This window comes from Branchiostoma lanceolatum, chromosome 12, assembly GCF_035083965.1.
Source record: "Branchiostoma lanceolatum isolate klBraLanc5 chromosome 12, klBraLanc5.hap2, whole genome shotgun sequence".
Taxonomy (NCBI): domain Eukaryota; kingdom Metazoa; phylum Chordata; class Leptocardii; order Amphioxiformes; family Branchiostomatidae; genus Branchiostoma; species Branchiostoma lanceolatum.
In genome coordinates this window covers 9,264,268-9,278,337 of record NC_089733.1, presented here as the reverse complement: position 1 = coordinate 9,278,337, position 14,070 = coordinate 9,264,268, and the positions used below count along the sequence as shown (strand labels likewise).

At 40.0% G+C, this 14,070-nt stretch overlaps 2 protein-coding genes across 3 annotated transcripts; one reads left to right on the top strand and one right to left on the bottom strand.

Moving 5' to 3' along the window:
- Window positions 1-326: 326 nt before the first annotated feature.
- LOC136446525 (ATP-dependent zinc metalloprotease YME1L1-like) lies at window positions 327-4,734 on the top strand. Its single transcript, XM_066444927.1, has 7 exons — window positions 327-415; window positions 714-833; window positions 1,441-1,586; window positions 1,767-1,899; window positions 2,176-2,249; window positions 2,889-2,987; window positions 3,535-4,734. Exons 2-7 carry the CDS (start codon window positions 800-802, stop codon window positions 3,694-3,696), a joined length of 648 nt encoding a protein of 215 aa, XP_066301024.1. The 5' UTR covers window positions 327-415; window positions 714-799; the 3' UTR covers window positions 3,697-4,734.
- LOC136446517 (serine-rich adhesin for platelets-like) lies at window positions 4,453-14,017 on the bottom strand. 2 transcript variants are annotated; one of them, XM_066444915.1, is made up of 7 exons: window positions 13,908-14,017; window positions 12,575-12,881; window positions 10,164-11,604; window positions 7,345-7,439; window positions 6,840-6,924; window positions 6,463-6,560; window positions 4,453-6,168 (listed from the first exon to the last, which is right to left on the bottom strand). In XM_066444915.1, exons 2-7 carry the CDS (start codon window positions 12,869-12,871, stop codon window positions 6,061-6,063), a joined length of 2,124 nt encoding a protein of 707 aa, XP_066301012.1. In that variant the 5' UTR covers window positions 12,872-12,881; window positions 13,908-14,017; the 3' UTR covers window positions 4,453-6,060. The 2 variants fall into 2 exon arrangements, with proteins under 2 accessions (XP_066301012.1, XP_066301011.1); XM_066444914.1 differs by lacking the exons at window positions 4,453-6,168; window positions 6,463-6,560; window positions 6,840-6,924; window positions 7,345-7,439 and adding exons at window positions 8,174-9,136; window positions 9,443-9,584.
- Between the last annotated feature and the right edge of the window lie 53 nt (window positions 14,018-14,070).

Below are 14,070 nucleotides of genomic sequence, written 5' to 3'. Positions count from 1 at the left end.
TGAGTACCAGCCTTTTTAGCTTTCCTCACTCAGGCTATTTAATTATCATAGGCTGGACTCCAGCTCAGACATGTTATAAGGGATTATATTCATCATTTCAGATAGTGACGTAAAGCCGGCAGCCTCATGTATAAGCAAGCTTGAGGTGTAAGCCTCCAAGCATCAAACCTCTGCATGTAAAAGCACCCTACACACTTATCAAAAAGGGGGATGACCTGTTGTGCTTGGCTAAAAATGCAAGCCGTAGCAACGCCACATTGCACTTAAGCTACTTGAAAAACAATGTTTCTGATTTATTATATATATCATGTTTGTAACCCTTTGCAGGAGGCAGGACAGAAGTCTATCCCAAAGCCTGGAGAATACTCCATCGTGTACTCAGTAGGTGGGGAGAAGCACAAAATAGATTTAGTAGGTGAGTAAATAGAATACTGGCTGGTTGATGTTATAAGGTTGTGGACTGAAGATCCAACTGGGCCAGTAGATAGAGCCCTTTTGATTCTTTTCATTCCCAGACGTGAGGGTAAAATGTTGCATTTACAAGTCTGTAGTACTATTTGGTTATGCTACTGTTTGTTTTATAATATGCTGACCTTTCTTCTTTGCAGTACACCATGCATGCCATCATGGACAAATATAGCTAATAGTTGATAAAATACAAGATCTTGATACATGATTTGACACATTTTCACTCAAAATTGTTTTAAATTCAGTTCGGCAGGGTAGATGGCAACGGAGGTTTAAGCGGCTAGCGATCCTTGCTGCTGGCATTGCTGTGATTGGAGGGACAGGCAGACTGATGAGTGAGAGATGGGAGAAGAAAATACAGGAGGGTAAGTTAAGATCCACTCTGTGCATGATTTTTTATCATCTTTCAATAGATGTGTTTTTTTGTTGTTGTAACCCTTGTAGTGCCTAGTGGCACATAAGGCAACAAGTTTCGGAATTCCTTTCAGTTTCTGTAGCTGAGTATATTTTTACAGGGAGGGGTAGCTAGCTCTTCCCCTTTAAACGTGCGCAAGGCACCCTAGAACACAGGACCCCCATTCCATCCCCCCTTCCCTGGGGATTAGAGACGGGGTCTCCCAGTTACCTTGAACTAAATTGGAACCTGTGAGGCTGCTACCTGGTTGAGCAACAGGGACAACCCCCCAGTAGATTTGAAGTGTATATCTTGTAGCTGGGAAAGCTTTGTATATATATGTAATCTAAGAAACTAGGAAAACATGACACTATTCCACACAACAATTGTTTTGGGAGATTAGGATTTTCTCAGTAACAAAGATTTTGCTTAATGACAAAGAGGTCAAGCTGATTATAATTACACTTTTGAGGAAATTTAACCGTCATAGCATCAGGATCATTTACATGTAGAGCAGCAAATGCACACATCTAGTCTGGCTTCATGGATTAAAGATACTGACTTTTGTGCCACCCTAGATCCACAGATGAAAGCGTTGTGGGACAGGAACAAGAGGATCACAGCCTATCACGAGGCGGGCCACGCCCTGGTCGCCCACTACACTACCGACGCCCCACCCATCAAGAAAGCCTCAGTCAAGTCCTGGGGACCGGCACTGGGCCATGTAAGCTCATAATCCCGGCTCACAGATTTTGTGTTGTGACCAATTTTTTATGGCCGAAGTTTTTGTTTGGGAGGTAAAAGGTATACGTATTACAGCCTGTTTGGTATGTAGGTGTTGTGTCAGTTTTGGGGCAGTAAGGGTTTCAATGCCTATGCAGTAACGGTTTGTTGTGTTGTGTAGGTGTCGTTCCAGTTCCCGCGGAGTAAGTGGCTGATGCTGCAGACTAAGTCCCAGCTGCTGGCTCAGATGGACATCGCCATGGCAGGCAGGGTGGCCGAGGAGATGGTCTTCGGCCCCGATAACATCACAAAAGGTACGCAATACAATGTCATGTAATCTGAAGTTTGTCTTCAATTGTCAAGTTTTTTTTAGCTGTTTCTTTTGACAGATTTGTGGTTAAAGATAACACTTTGATAACAAATTGGTAATTGACATTATAAAGATCTTATATGCTGTTTCCAAACACAAAGTAAAGCTCTTACCAAAAGTTGCTAAGAGCTTTACTTGCATATTATTACGTGCGGAAATAGCGCTTGAAATCTTTATTCAAATAAAAACAAAGTTATGACTCGTGTAATGTTTTCCTCAGGTGCCAGTATGGACCTCCGCATGGCCAATAATGTTGCCAGCTGCATGGTGACGGAGTATGGGATGAGCAAAAAGGTGAGAACAACACATTCAACTGTAGCAAACAACAATTTGTCACTTACATGCTATGGCCCCATCTATCACCATTGATAATATATTAGACCAAGAATCATGTATGAATGTGAAGTAAATTTGATCTATATGTGATATACTCTGCATCTGGCAGTATAATGAATAAATAAATGAATAAATAGATAGATAGATAGATAGATAGATAGATAGATAGATAGATAGATAGATAGATAGATAGATAGATAAAATCTGGCAGTATATACTGTATCTTTGTTTCCATTTTCCACAATTTGTTGTCAGACAGTTTTCTTTTTAAGATGAGGGTCATCCAGCTGCTTAATTGTCATGAAACTGGTGGCAGAGATTTTGTTCAGCACATCTTTATATTGTGTATCTTGACTCCAAACTCCACTTTAATGATCTCCAAGCAGAGTGGCCATATAATTTAGTCTTGTCCCGTAGTCGCTTTTTTACCACCAGATCTGCTTGGAGATTAAGAAATTGACCCTTAACAGTTTAGTCTGCAAACAAGGCTTTAATGGCCTATCCCTGCAGTCTGTGTTGGAGCCGGCGCCAGATGTTAGGCTGGCCACTAAAGCGATTTACCAGTTCATGACTTGTCTGTTGTTTGTTGTTTATCAGCTTGGGCTGCAGGTGCTGATTGGTGGACCGTTCAGCACCATGGGAGCCACGCCCGAGACCAGACAGACAGTGGAGCAGGAGGTCAGGAGACTTCTACAGGTGGGTGGGGTCGACTGTGGTGTCTAATGCCTTTTGGTTTAAGACTTGTGGTCGTGTGGTTTAAGTACATTGCCATGAAATCTTTATTCATAACAACACAGCTGAAAATGAGTCATCACGGGTGGGGTCTACATATTGCAAATTGGCTACTGCAATGTCTTGAGCCAGGAAGTCTGATTTCAGTACTAGTACTACATGTTTTTCAGTACTAGTACTACATGTAAGTGGACAACGTGGATGGGACTTCTTCTATCATATATTAGGCCTCATTTCCACACTCACGACGTCAATTGTTGGGCAACTGAAGAGTGACCCCAAAAATCCCAGGTCATTCAATTATTTGAAGATCATCTAGAGATCTTTAGAACACCTTTTATATCAGGGTGCTCCCTAAAAGACTCACATTTTTGGATGCTCAAGTTTCTCAATGGTCTCCCTTGGTTACGTTATTTTTGGTTAGGAGTAGTTTTGAGCCAGGGAAGAACTGATGTAACTTTGGGACAAATTTGGATTGCACATTACTGAGGAATTTCTTGTATTTTTTCAGGAATCTTATGACAGAGCTTCACGAATGCTGAGGCTGTACCGAGTGGAGCACGAGAGACTGGCCCTCGCACTGCTGGAACACCAGAGTCTCACTGCCGAGGAGGTGAAAATGGTGCTCCGCGGAGAGGAACTCACACACAAGAAAAAGGACCAGGGAGAGTAGGCCTTAGTGTGTCCTGGGAATAGGATGTTATGCAAAAGAAACAAACAATCGACAATATCACCAATTCCACTCTTATACCAAATAAAGAGTGTAAAAACTAAGCGTAGAATGTAAAAATCATTCTTTTAGATTCAAAAGGGCATATCTTAAGACTACGGAAATGTATCTTGTGGACCCTAGTATAAAGGACTTGCAGTGACTTGTTGATTTTCTATGGTGTGAGCATTCTAGACTTGTACATAATCTATAAATCTTTCCAAAAGAAAGGAGTTTGATTATTATGGAGAGTTTGATTATTATGGGGAATAGGTTAAGTTGAATCATATGAACGTCATCCGGAAAACGAAATCTGTGTGGCCTTATGAGATTTTATAGACAGTGTCTAATATCTAATATTTGATAGACTTGAAAAAAAGGAGCTTGCTGTTGGCAGTATATGCCAGGCGTTAGCAACCAAATTTCCCTTGGAATGATATTACAGACTGTATTTATCTAGTACAAATTTGACTGTTAGTATATGTGTTAAAGAGATCTATTGGTCAAATCATGGTACATCAGGTATAGAAAAAAAAAATTCATCAAAATTGTACTCACAGCTATGAAGAGATGTGGCACCTATGAAAATGTATAGCTTAATAATTACAGGGCAGGATAATTATTCATTGCATTTATTTACCCATTTCATTCTTTGTCTACAATATACATGTATGTAATGCATTCTGTGTAAGTGTTGACCATGTGCTGTGATTTAAAAAAAAATACTAAGTATCATATGATAGCTATGGGTCATGAACTTTGACAAGTGTCTTCCCGTTGTAGTGAGATGAGACAAAAACATCAAATGTTTAAACTGTCCATCGATCTATATTTGTATTGTATAGCCGATATAATCACCCTTTAGTGTAGCATACATTGCAAGCAGCAAGTTATATTACATTGAACAACCTATCACACCAAAACCCTTGATATCAAGCTGTAGGTATTGTTCTATGCAGTATTATACAACAGTTACCTAATAAAGTAATCATGTCAAGAATATTTCATCTGTGGCACATGGATTATTTCATGAAATGATTTTGATGCATGATAAATACCTGAAAACATTCAAAGCCACCCAAACTGGTGGCTGCCTAGTTCACAAACAGTGGCAGTGTAAACAAAAGCCATATTCACCAAATATCAATGTGATACTACATGTATAGTATATATATTACATAAAGTGAATTCCAATTAGTGCATGGGAAACATTCAACTTGTATCAATATTGGAAGTGGATTTCTTTTTGTATCAAACATATATATATATTTTGATAAAATGATTTACATAGAATGAAAATCTATAAATACTTGTACTTCAATTTGAATACCATTGCATGTAACTTAGTATGCTCTTTTCATAGTATCATTTTTATAGTTCATCGTTTTGTATTCGTTAAAACATGTCTGTATTATACTTGCATGTCTTACTCAATAAAACACATTTTACTTTATTAAAAGAAAGATAATTTCATTATTTCTATTTCATACAGTCACATTCTGCTCTCAAAAGTCCTTAAAAAGTACAATTTTTGGTTTCCTTTCAATGGTTTAAGTCACTCCTAGTTGTCATTAGCAGAGAGTGGTACAAGGTAAATTCATCATAATAAGAGTACTCTATATTCATCATTTAGAGTACTTGGTAAATAAGAAAAGCTACTCTTCCACTTGTTGAATCAGAAAAGACAGGCACTATGTAGAGTATTTACAGGTACATTGTAACGGGGAGATTATCCTTAAGCTCTTTTCAACAAGTACAATAAACAGTGGCCTACAGGTAATGTCCCGTCCCAAGGACTGCGACTCCTTCCAGTAGCGTGCATGTCAGGTGAGCAACACAGCCGGGATCGACACATTTCTAATTCCAAGACCACTGGACTACGCGCTCTACTGTTTACAAAAACATGACGTGATGATGTTAACCTAAACTGATGATATCAATACATTATGTACAAGATGATGAAATGCCACATAATCTACAAAGTAAGTTAAGATCTAATACATCAGCATTCCTAGAAGTTATAAATTTTCTTAATACAATTGCATATACATAATTACGGTAGCAAAATTTTACGGTTTAAGGCAAATGGACATTTTCACTCAACTTTAACTTCACGGTGGCGGCAAGTGATTTACAAAATGGATGTGTGAAGAAATCATATATAATAACATTTTTTTCACGGTGATGATAAGTTCATGGTACAGACTCTGAGGTGACAGTGAAAACAGTGAACATAAAGTTACAGTGAATGAAAGAAGAATTACAGTATATGTTAATCTAAAATCACACCCAGATGAAAGCATTTTGATGGTTTCCTCAATCTAACACTCAGTCATTCTGAAAATTAGGTTGAGAAGAATCCACATCTGGAGGCTGGGACTGGCTGCTTTTCTTTTGTTTCTTGAAGAGAACTTTCTTGATGGCTTCCTTCCCAACCTGCATGCAAAACAACTGTTTATAATTTAGGACAACCTGCAATGATAGTAACACTTACACCTTACAGTCTTATAGTTTAGGAAGAGCAAACTAACCGGTACAAGATATACATGCAATTCAGATTTAAGTTCTTTTGCATGCCGTGAAAAGTGAATACAATGTATTGCTGTAATCAGGAAAGTTTGAAAAGATGTGACTTGACCCTTAAGAATGGCCATGTTTTGTTCTTATAATACCGGTAAAACTATTGAGTTCCTGATGTAAATAGAGAACACAAACAAATGGACTTTTTACCTCCACATCATGAATAGCTTTGAGCTGACCACGACCTTGGTTCTTCCCAAGGGCAGAGTAGGGTGTGCCAGCAACTCTCTTGCACTGCTGGTTCCAGTCTACAGGGGGCGCAAGTGAGCAATGATGTAACTTGAACAATAAAACTAACGTTACATGTACATAGAAAGTAAAATCAATCAAGCTTCAAGTGCAATCATTGCCTGATTTCAAGTAATTTATTGTTAAGCCAAAGCTGTGGAGCAATAGTTAGAGAGTTTTAAACTGGTACATGTAAATGTGTCCCATTCATGGTCAGAATTTTGAGAAAAAGAAAGACAGAAGTGGTTCTGACTTTAACGTTCCTGGAACAATATCATGAGTACATCATCTAAACCAACCTCTTCTTAGCTTCTTTTTCTCTTCCCTCAGCAACCTGGCTTCGTCCTCTGTACATTCCTCTGTGTCCTCCATGGAGTCTACAACCTGAGCAGAACAGAGCTTTATTTTATCTTGGGGAACGTTTGACAGAGCAGCCCTCATACTAGCGGTCTAGCCTCCTTCGCAGACTTCTAGGATCGCCGGCATTTCTTTTTTGGGGGAGCGATTTACAACACAGTTCTCTAATACAAATATACCAAATTCCCCCAAAAATAAATGCCAGTGCTCCTTAGAAGTCTGGAAAGGAGGCTAATTAAAGTAGTCAGTAACTAAGGGTACCACACAGCCTCAAAACTTCTGTACTTCATGGATCAATTATCAAGGCTCAGTCTGATAAAAATAGCATTCCAATACAAGCATTCCATCAAGTAATTGTCTGAATGATATAAAAGTAAAGGCAGGTCATGACTGTTAACGTATGGGTCACGTCTAAAGGAAAGAAAAAAAGGTGTCACGAGTCCTGACCTGAGTGAAGCATGCAAACTCCTGTAGTGGTGCATCCTGGGACGGGCCTCTCACCACGTTCTTCACGGGCGTGATCACGATTGGCTTCTTGAACTCTGGAGGGAGACCAAGTAACTTTGAGAATTTCTTGCTTTTTACCATCAATGCCAATATCATTATTTGGTAAGGAAAGCTTTGTATGGATATAGTCACAGCTTTTACTGCAACTTAATTGGCAGGTCAATGATGAATATTAATTCAGCCCTATTGTCATAGGAGGAATCCTGACATGTCAAGTTCATGAATTAGAGAACTGTGACTTTGGCCAAATTTCATTGAGACAAGAAAGGAAATATAACTTCTACATGTTTGATATGATTTGTGTACTTCAATATCATAATTACATTGTTTGTATGAGCCTCAGTGTGTTTGGTTTATTAACCATACAACCTTAAAATTGGTTTTTGTTCTGTTTTTAATTAAGAAACAGATTTTAGACACATTTGGTGTTTGGAGCAAAAACATTCAGTTAGGTTAATTATAGTGTTCTACTTTGTTTTGTTTTATTTACAACCTTAATTTTCAAATGTTTTTCTAAAAAAGTCTATTGTGTCTTTTGTGTATTGCGTATTTTGTTAACAATCAACATGACTAATCTATTGATTACATGTAATGTTACTGTAATTACAACAATTAGGTAAATGACTTATGTAAACAATTGTATTTATAGTCAGTTGTTACAGTTAACTACAAACAATATACAACTGATGTCTTTGTGAAGAGAATAAGTAGATAGAGGTGTTCCTCTAGAAAATGAAAATAACACAACACAGGAAACATCATACTAGTATAGTTAGTTCATCATTTAATTGTTATGCACAACCTACATTCTTTAGATAGCTAATATATGAGGTAATAGGACACAATTGACTTGAAGACATACACTATAATATTAGACATAGATACAGTGTTCAAGATATATACAATAATTATATCTCAATTCTAAATCTGAGCAGGGGAGAACATTTCTAGCTATCTTAAAAAACACTTTTTTTACAGTTTAAAAAAAATTTAAAATCTTCCAGTCAACTCCCCTCAGATTTTCAGATGGTACAATCTAAACTTTGTGTATCAAAACATTGCATTCAAGGTTACAAAATCTATGCAAGTAGGTACATGTGTAATAGTAAAGGTCCTATATAGCCTTTTTGAGACCTTAGTGTTAATTCACTGTATGTGCCTTGGGCACAGTATTGGAAGGCACAGCCCATCCCTCTCCTTCCACCGCCTTTTACATTTGTTCCTCACCAACCGAAGTCTGGTACCCATTTTCACACCTGGGTGGAGTGAAGTAAGTCCTTAAAAGTGCCTTTCCCAAGGGCACAAGCAACATCTAGTGAGGACTGAGGAATGCCACAAATCAAAACCATGGCCTCTCAACAATCTCATATCTGCTGGCCTACCCACTACGCCATTCAACGCCACTCTATACAAGTATCCTCTTCTCTATGCAGGTAGTCCCAAACATTTTGTAACTGTGGCTACAACCAAGGAGGTTTAGACCTAGAACTCAGACAATGTGTCAGACGTGAGTGAAGGTGTTGATGACTCCAACCATTGTAGACATGCATAGTAGTGTCCCTGTTTGCCTGCGACCCGTCTCCTTTTGCGCTGTACTTCAGGGAAGGCTTCTCTCACTGCGTGTCCGAGCTCCTGGTCACTCGTGTATCCAAAGTGCTGCCGGAGCCGACTTTTCAACTCAGCGCAACCAATGCGGTGGTCAAACGTTGAAAACTTGATGTGCTGTTTCAACCTGGAAAATCATTTAAAAAATTTGGTAAGAATGGTATCAGAATTTCATATAAAACTGTGAATTAATTTTACCCTACATCCTGTGTGCAATACATCTAACGTTAGGTCTGTTACCTGGCCTCAACCTTATCAACCTTATTATAACCTGTATTGGTTATCGGGTTAGGTAGCAGGTTTATATGTTTATGTGCTTGTATAAACTACACAATTGCTGTAGTCATACTAGTACTTATTGTAGCATTTACCGCAATAGCCTTTCATGATGAAAATTTGAACCCTTTTGCACTGACAAGCATTCTTGACTCACCACTTGACTCTTTGCGGCCGAAAGTCCCTCTCAAGAGCAACCCTTTGAGGTGGTTGACTCTCTTCTTTGGCAGCAAATGTTTCCTTGTCACCAAAATCTGCTTCGTAACTAGAGGCACTCGGGTTGTCTGGCGTTTCTACAACTGGAATTGTCGAAAAGGAGAAAGCGATAGGCAGCTAGAAATCTTTGCGCAGAATTATTATGCAAAATTTTGCAACAAAAAAATCATGTTGCTCAAGCGTAGATATGCAAAATAAAAGATCTGAAGAGACAAAGATTGGCACAAGTGAGATGGTTTAATATCCTGCAGTCACAAAAGTTGCGGTGGGACCAAAGCAAAAAGTCAAGGCACAAATGTACAAGATTCAAAAGAAAATGTGAAAGAGTCATCCCAACAGTTATCTTTTTTTTGTTGCAATTTTATCATATACAAATGTATAAAACATATAGTGTATTGTCAGACAGGATGTAAAAGACTTTGATGACTTTGTGTCAATACGAGTCAGAGTCAGTGTGATCACTGATTCAGAGTTCGAATATATTGAGTGTCTGTCTGTGTCTGTGTCTGTGCGTGTGCTTGTGTGTGCGTCTGTGTGTGTGTGTGTGTGGGTGTGAGAATGATCAACTTTGATAATTTTCCAATCCTTCCCATCCAAATCTCATTCTGCAAGTAACTTTTGAGAGTATTTAAGCTGAGAAAATAAAGATACTGCCACCATACCTGGAGGAGACTCTTGTCCCGGTGCCCCCTCCTGATCATAATGGCCCGATCCAGAGAGGTCATCATCGGAATCAGTCCCCTCGTGTACAACCTTTAACCCTGTGACATCACTGCACTTGCTTTGAAAAGGTGACAGTTTCTTTTCAAACCCAACTGACAACCAGGAGGAACGACTCTCCTTTGAATGATGCTCCAGTTTGGGCTTCTTTCTAGGAATAATGTCTGGTTCAGTTGAAGGTCCAGGTTTGGGGGTAACTGCAGTTTTGTTCTCTGCAGCTTCACTAGTGAGTGATTCAAACCTTATGCCGCCATCTTCAGTCATCTGTGGGAAGAGTAACTGACTTGGAGAACCCTCAATCTCTGTCTCCTGACTAACTGACATCTCGTCGTTTGCAACACTCTGATTGGCAGATGCAAGGTCATACCCAGGATCCAGTGGTTCTGATTTGACCTTGAGACTCAGCTGTGGCAACGAGGAATGTTGGGAACTACTTTGGGGATGGCGTGTCTTCGTGTTGTTACTGGTTAAAGTGCCTAGACTAAAACTAGGTCCACTCGAGCTTGTAGCCCCGCCTAAAGTACCCAGCCAGTCTGGATATGCCTGGGTTTCAGCTTCAGAAAGAGCATCATGGGAAGATGAGGCAGTCTGGGAGTTTCTAGCTGTCTGCTGCTCCAAAGAGCTGAGTTTCCTGCTGACGCGGTCCAGGTTCTGTTTTAGCGGAGTGAACAACATTGCCAGCACAGACTCAATCCGGGCAACCTGCGTCTGTATCTGTGACACGTCTTTCCGCAGGGACTGTAACTCGATCATTGGTCTCTCACTGGTGTTTTGTGTTGAGGTGCTGTTGTTGCCTTTTCTGGATGTGCTTATCCTTGGTTGACCGTCCTCCATTCTGGCAGTGTTTTCTCCCACCTGTTCCACATGTACATATGCCTGATGACTCTGACTGTCCCTGATTCCCTTACTGGGATTGCAACAAAACAGGTGAGTTTGGTGTGAGTTGCTATCATCTGAACCGTGTTCACGTGACAATCCCTCATCACCGGAACTTGTTGTAGAGATTCCCTCAACGTTACCTGTTGTCGTGTTGTTTTCTGTGTAACTCTGACACGGTTTGTCAGGATTTTGACATTCGCTGTTGCTTGACCGTGGTGTCTGATGCGATAGATGATTGTCTTGCCTTTGTTCATGTGATGTTTCCCTGTCACTGTCATTCTCATCCTCTTTCTCATCATTTTTCTTTTGAGTAGAGGCAATACCTGTTTCTGTTTGAAATAACAACAGAGCTCCTCTATTTGATGGTGCTAGTAGTGATTCAGAATCTTGAGCAAGCTCTGTTTCTTCCGCCCCTTTTATGTGATGTTCCTCAGGCTTCGGGTGTCCTGCAGTCTGCATGGATTGAGACATCTGAGTTTCTTCTGTCATTTGCAATTGGGACATCTAAGAAGAACAAAAGAGATGAATAGAGTATTGATGACATATCTCCTAATTAGAATATCACAGAAACAATAGGTCATAACAATGGAAAGATATACCACGAAATATCAATTATGTTAATTGTATAACAATTCTCAAAAGCACAGAAATGATCCCCAAGCCTATTTTTCTACAGTAAGGCCACACCAATTTAATTTCTTGGATAATGGATTTTTGTTTTTTAAAGTTTGACACCAATTTTATTTCTTGGTTAACAGATTTTTTTTTAAATTTTAGCAACAACAAAAATCATGAAACCAGAAAGCTGGGGTGAAAACTGCACCTGACCCTGTTCACACCCTGAAACTGTGTGCACCAAAGTACAGACTTTCCTCTGACTCTGATATTCTGTTTTCATGTTGATTTTGGAATTAAGCATTTCTTTCAAAAAATCCATTAACCAAGAAATTAAATTGGTGTGGCCTAATGGTATTGTATATAGACCTAGTACAGGAGTTTATAATAGTACTAGTAGTATGATATAGTATATAATATGCAACGACATATAGAAATATGTGTCTTTCTGCATAATTGTTTTGAAATTGAATGGCATTCTTGTTGCTGCAATTATACTGATTATCATTATATAACATCTAAACATCTTAAGTAGGATCATCCGTCAAATGAAATTACCTACTAGTACCCAGGGGTTCATCTAAATCAGGAAAGAGGGGCCCTGCGCCCTCTTGTTTCAGCCCAGCGCCCCCTTGTTTCAGCCCAGCGCCCCCTTGTTGAAGTCAGATTTTAGCTTAATATCCAGCATACAGCCTTCACTCAGCAATTGATTCTTCCATAAATACATAGAATTTGCTCCCTCGCCTTCGTGTGCTCCCCCTTATTCAATTTTTTTAGAAAAACCCCTGAGTACCCAATCATCTTTAAGTTCGAAATTGGTCTTATTCATTATCATAAACTTGTGTTATCATCTACTTACCTGTGAACTAGGCAGTTCCCCGGTGGTCGAGACTACAGAACAAATTTGCGACTCTGCAGACCTTTTCCATTTGTTGACTATCTTCTTGGCGAGGGAGATCACCTCGGCATTACTACTATTCCGGCGAACGTTGTTCACAGCCCGACCGATCTGCGTCTTCTTCAGCAGCTTCACGGAGATGTCTTCGTCTCGCAGGTTGCGAAGGATCATGAGCGTGTCGTCTGTCTTGCCCTCCGTGACCATCGCATTCAGCTGGTTACTGATGGAGATCAGTCTGTTCTCCTCCGAGTCCGCCATGTTTTCTCGTCTGAGGAAAACATTTGGAGAGTTGTCGATTTTGACAACGGAAGCTCAGCCACAAATACTGTAACGTTACATGCAGAAATGCTCGCTGTGGTTTTATGTTCACGGCTTTCGCGGCGACCCCGAACCTAAAACCACCACGAACATTTGTCCAATACTGTAGCAGTATGTGACTATAGCACTGCTGCGAAATTAAAACCACCACAAACACTCCATTTTCCCCTCAGCTCGAAATAAAAACCATGCAAACTTAAATGCATTTACAGTATAAACAGATTCTCTGTGATATTAGATGATACGTTGATGAAGGATCCAGGTAATTGTAAGATACACCAGATGACAGTCACGTCTAGCAATATAATAGACGTTAAACAAGGACAACAACAACAACAGTTACTCAAGCAACTGTATGAAATTTTGAAAATTTCACAATTTCATCCAGTTGCTAATGAGCAACTGTCATTTGGCGGACATAAAATCCAGATGATCATGATCACCCTAGCCCCCCTCAGCCCAAACCTCTCATGGAGGGCCTGCATTACGTAGAGCGTAATCGGCCGTTTTAATTTTACGTAGAGCGTTGCCGAATGCCGACCACTCCATAATTTAGCGTAGAGCGTAGGGAGGCTTTTCTGAATTTAGCGTAGAGCGTAGGGAGGCTTTCTGAATTTAGCGTATGACGTAGCCGGCCCTCCGAATTTAGCGTAGAGCGTTATCGGGACCCCCCATGCAGGCCCTCCTCAAGATCATGGGTGGTTGGTCAGCAATTTGATTTCGTATGGGTGAAGAAAAGTACCGTCTGTGAAGCGTGCGGCCTACAGCCTAGGCCTCGTGTTCGCACAGTGCTCGGGCAGGCGGGAAAATTTATGAGTAGACGGTCTGTGTCGAATTATCCACGTAAACAAATACCCAAAACTACATCCACAAGCCAACCTCATACCCACATTTGTGACCAGGCGATTCCCATTGCATTAGACTGATTGAGCCTTTTATGTTTCTTAGCTAACGTTGTGTGTCTACAATCGCTTACCTTAGATAAGATTGAAAGATGAAGTGTCCAGACACGCCCTGAGCTTGCCCTCGGTGGAATGAGACATCTGAAACTTTCACTTTCGCTGAGAAACTGAATCAGGGTCAAAGGTCATTTCTGGATGATTTGCGGCAAAAGACTGTCGTAAAAGCGGCTAAGGGCG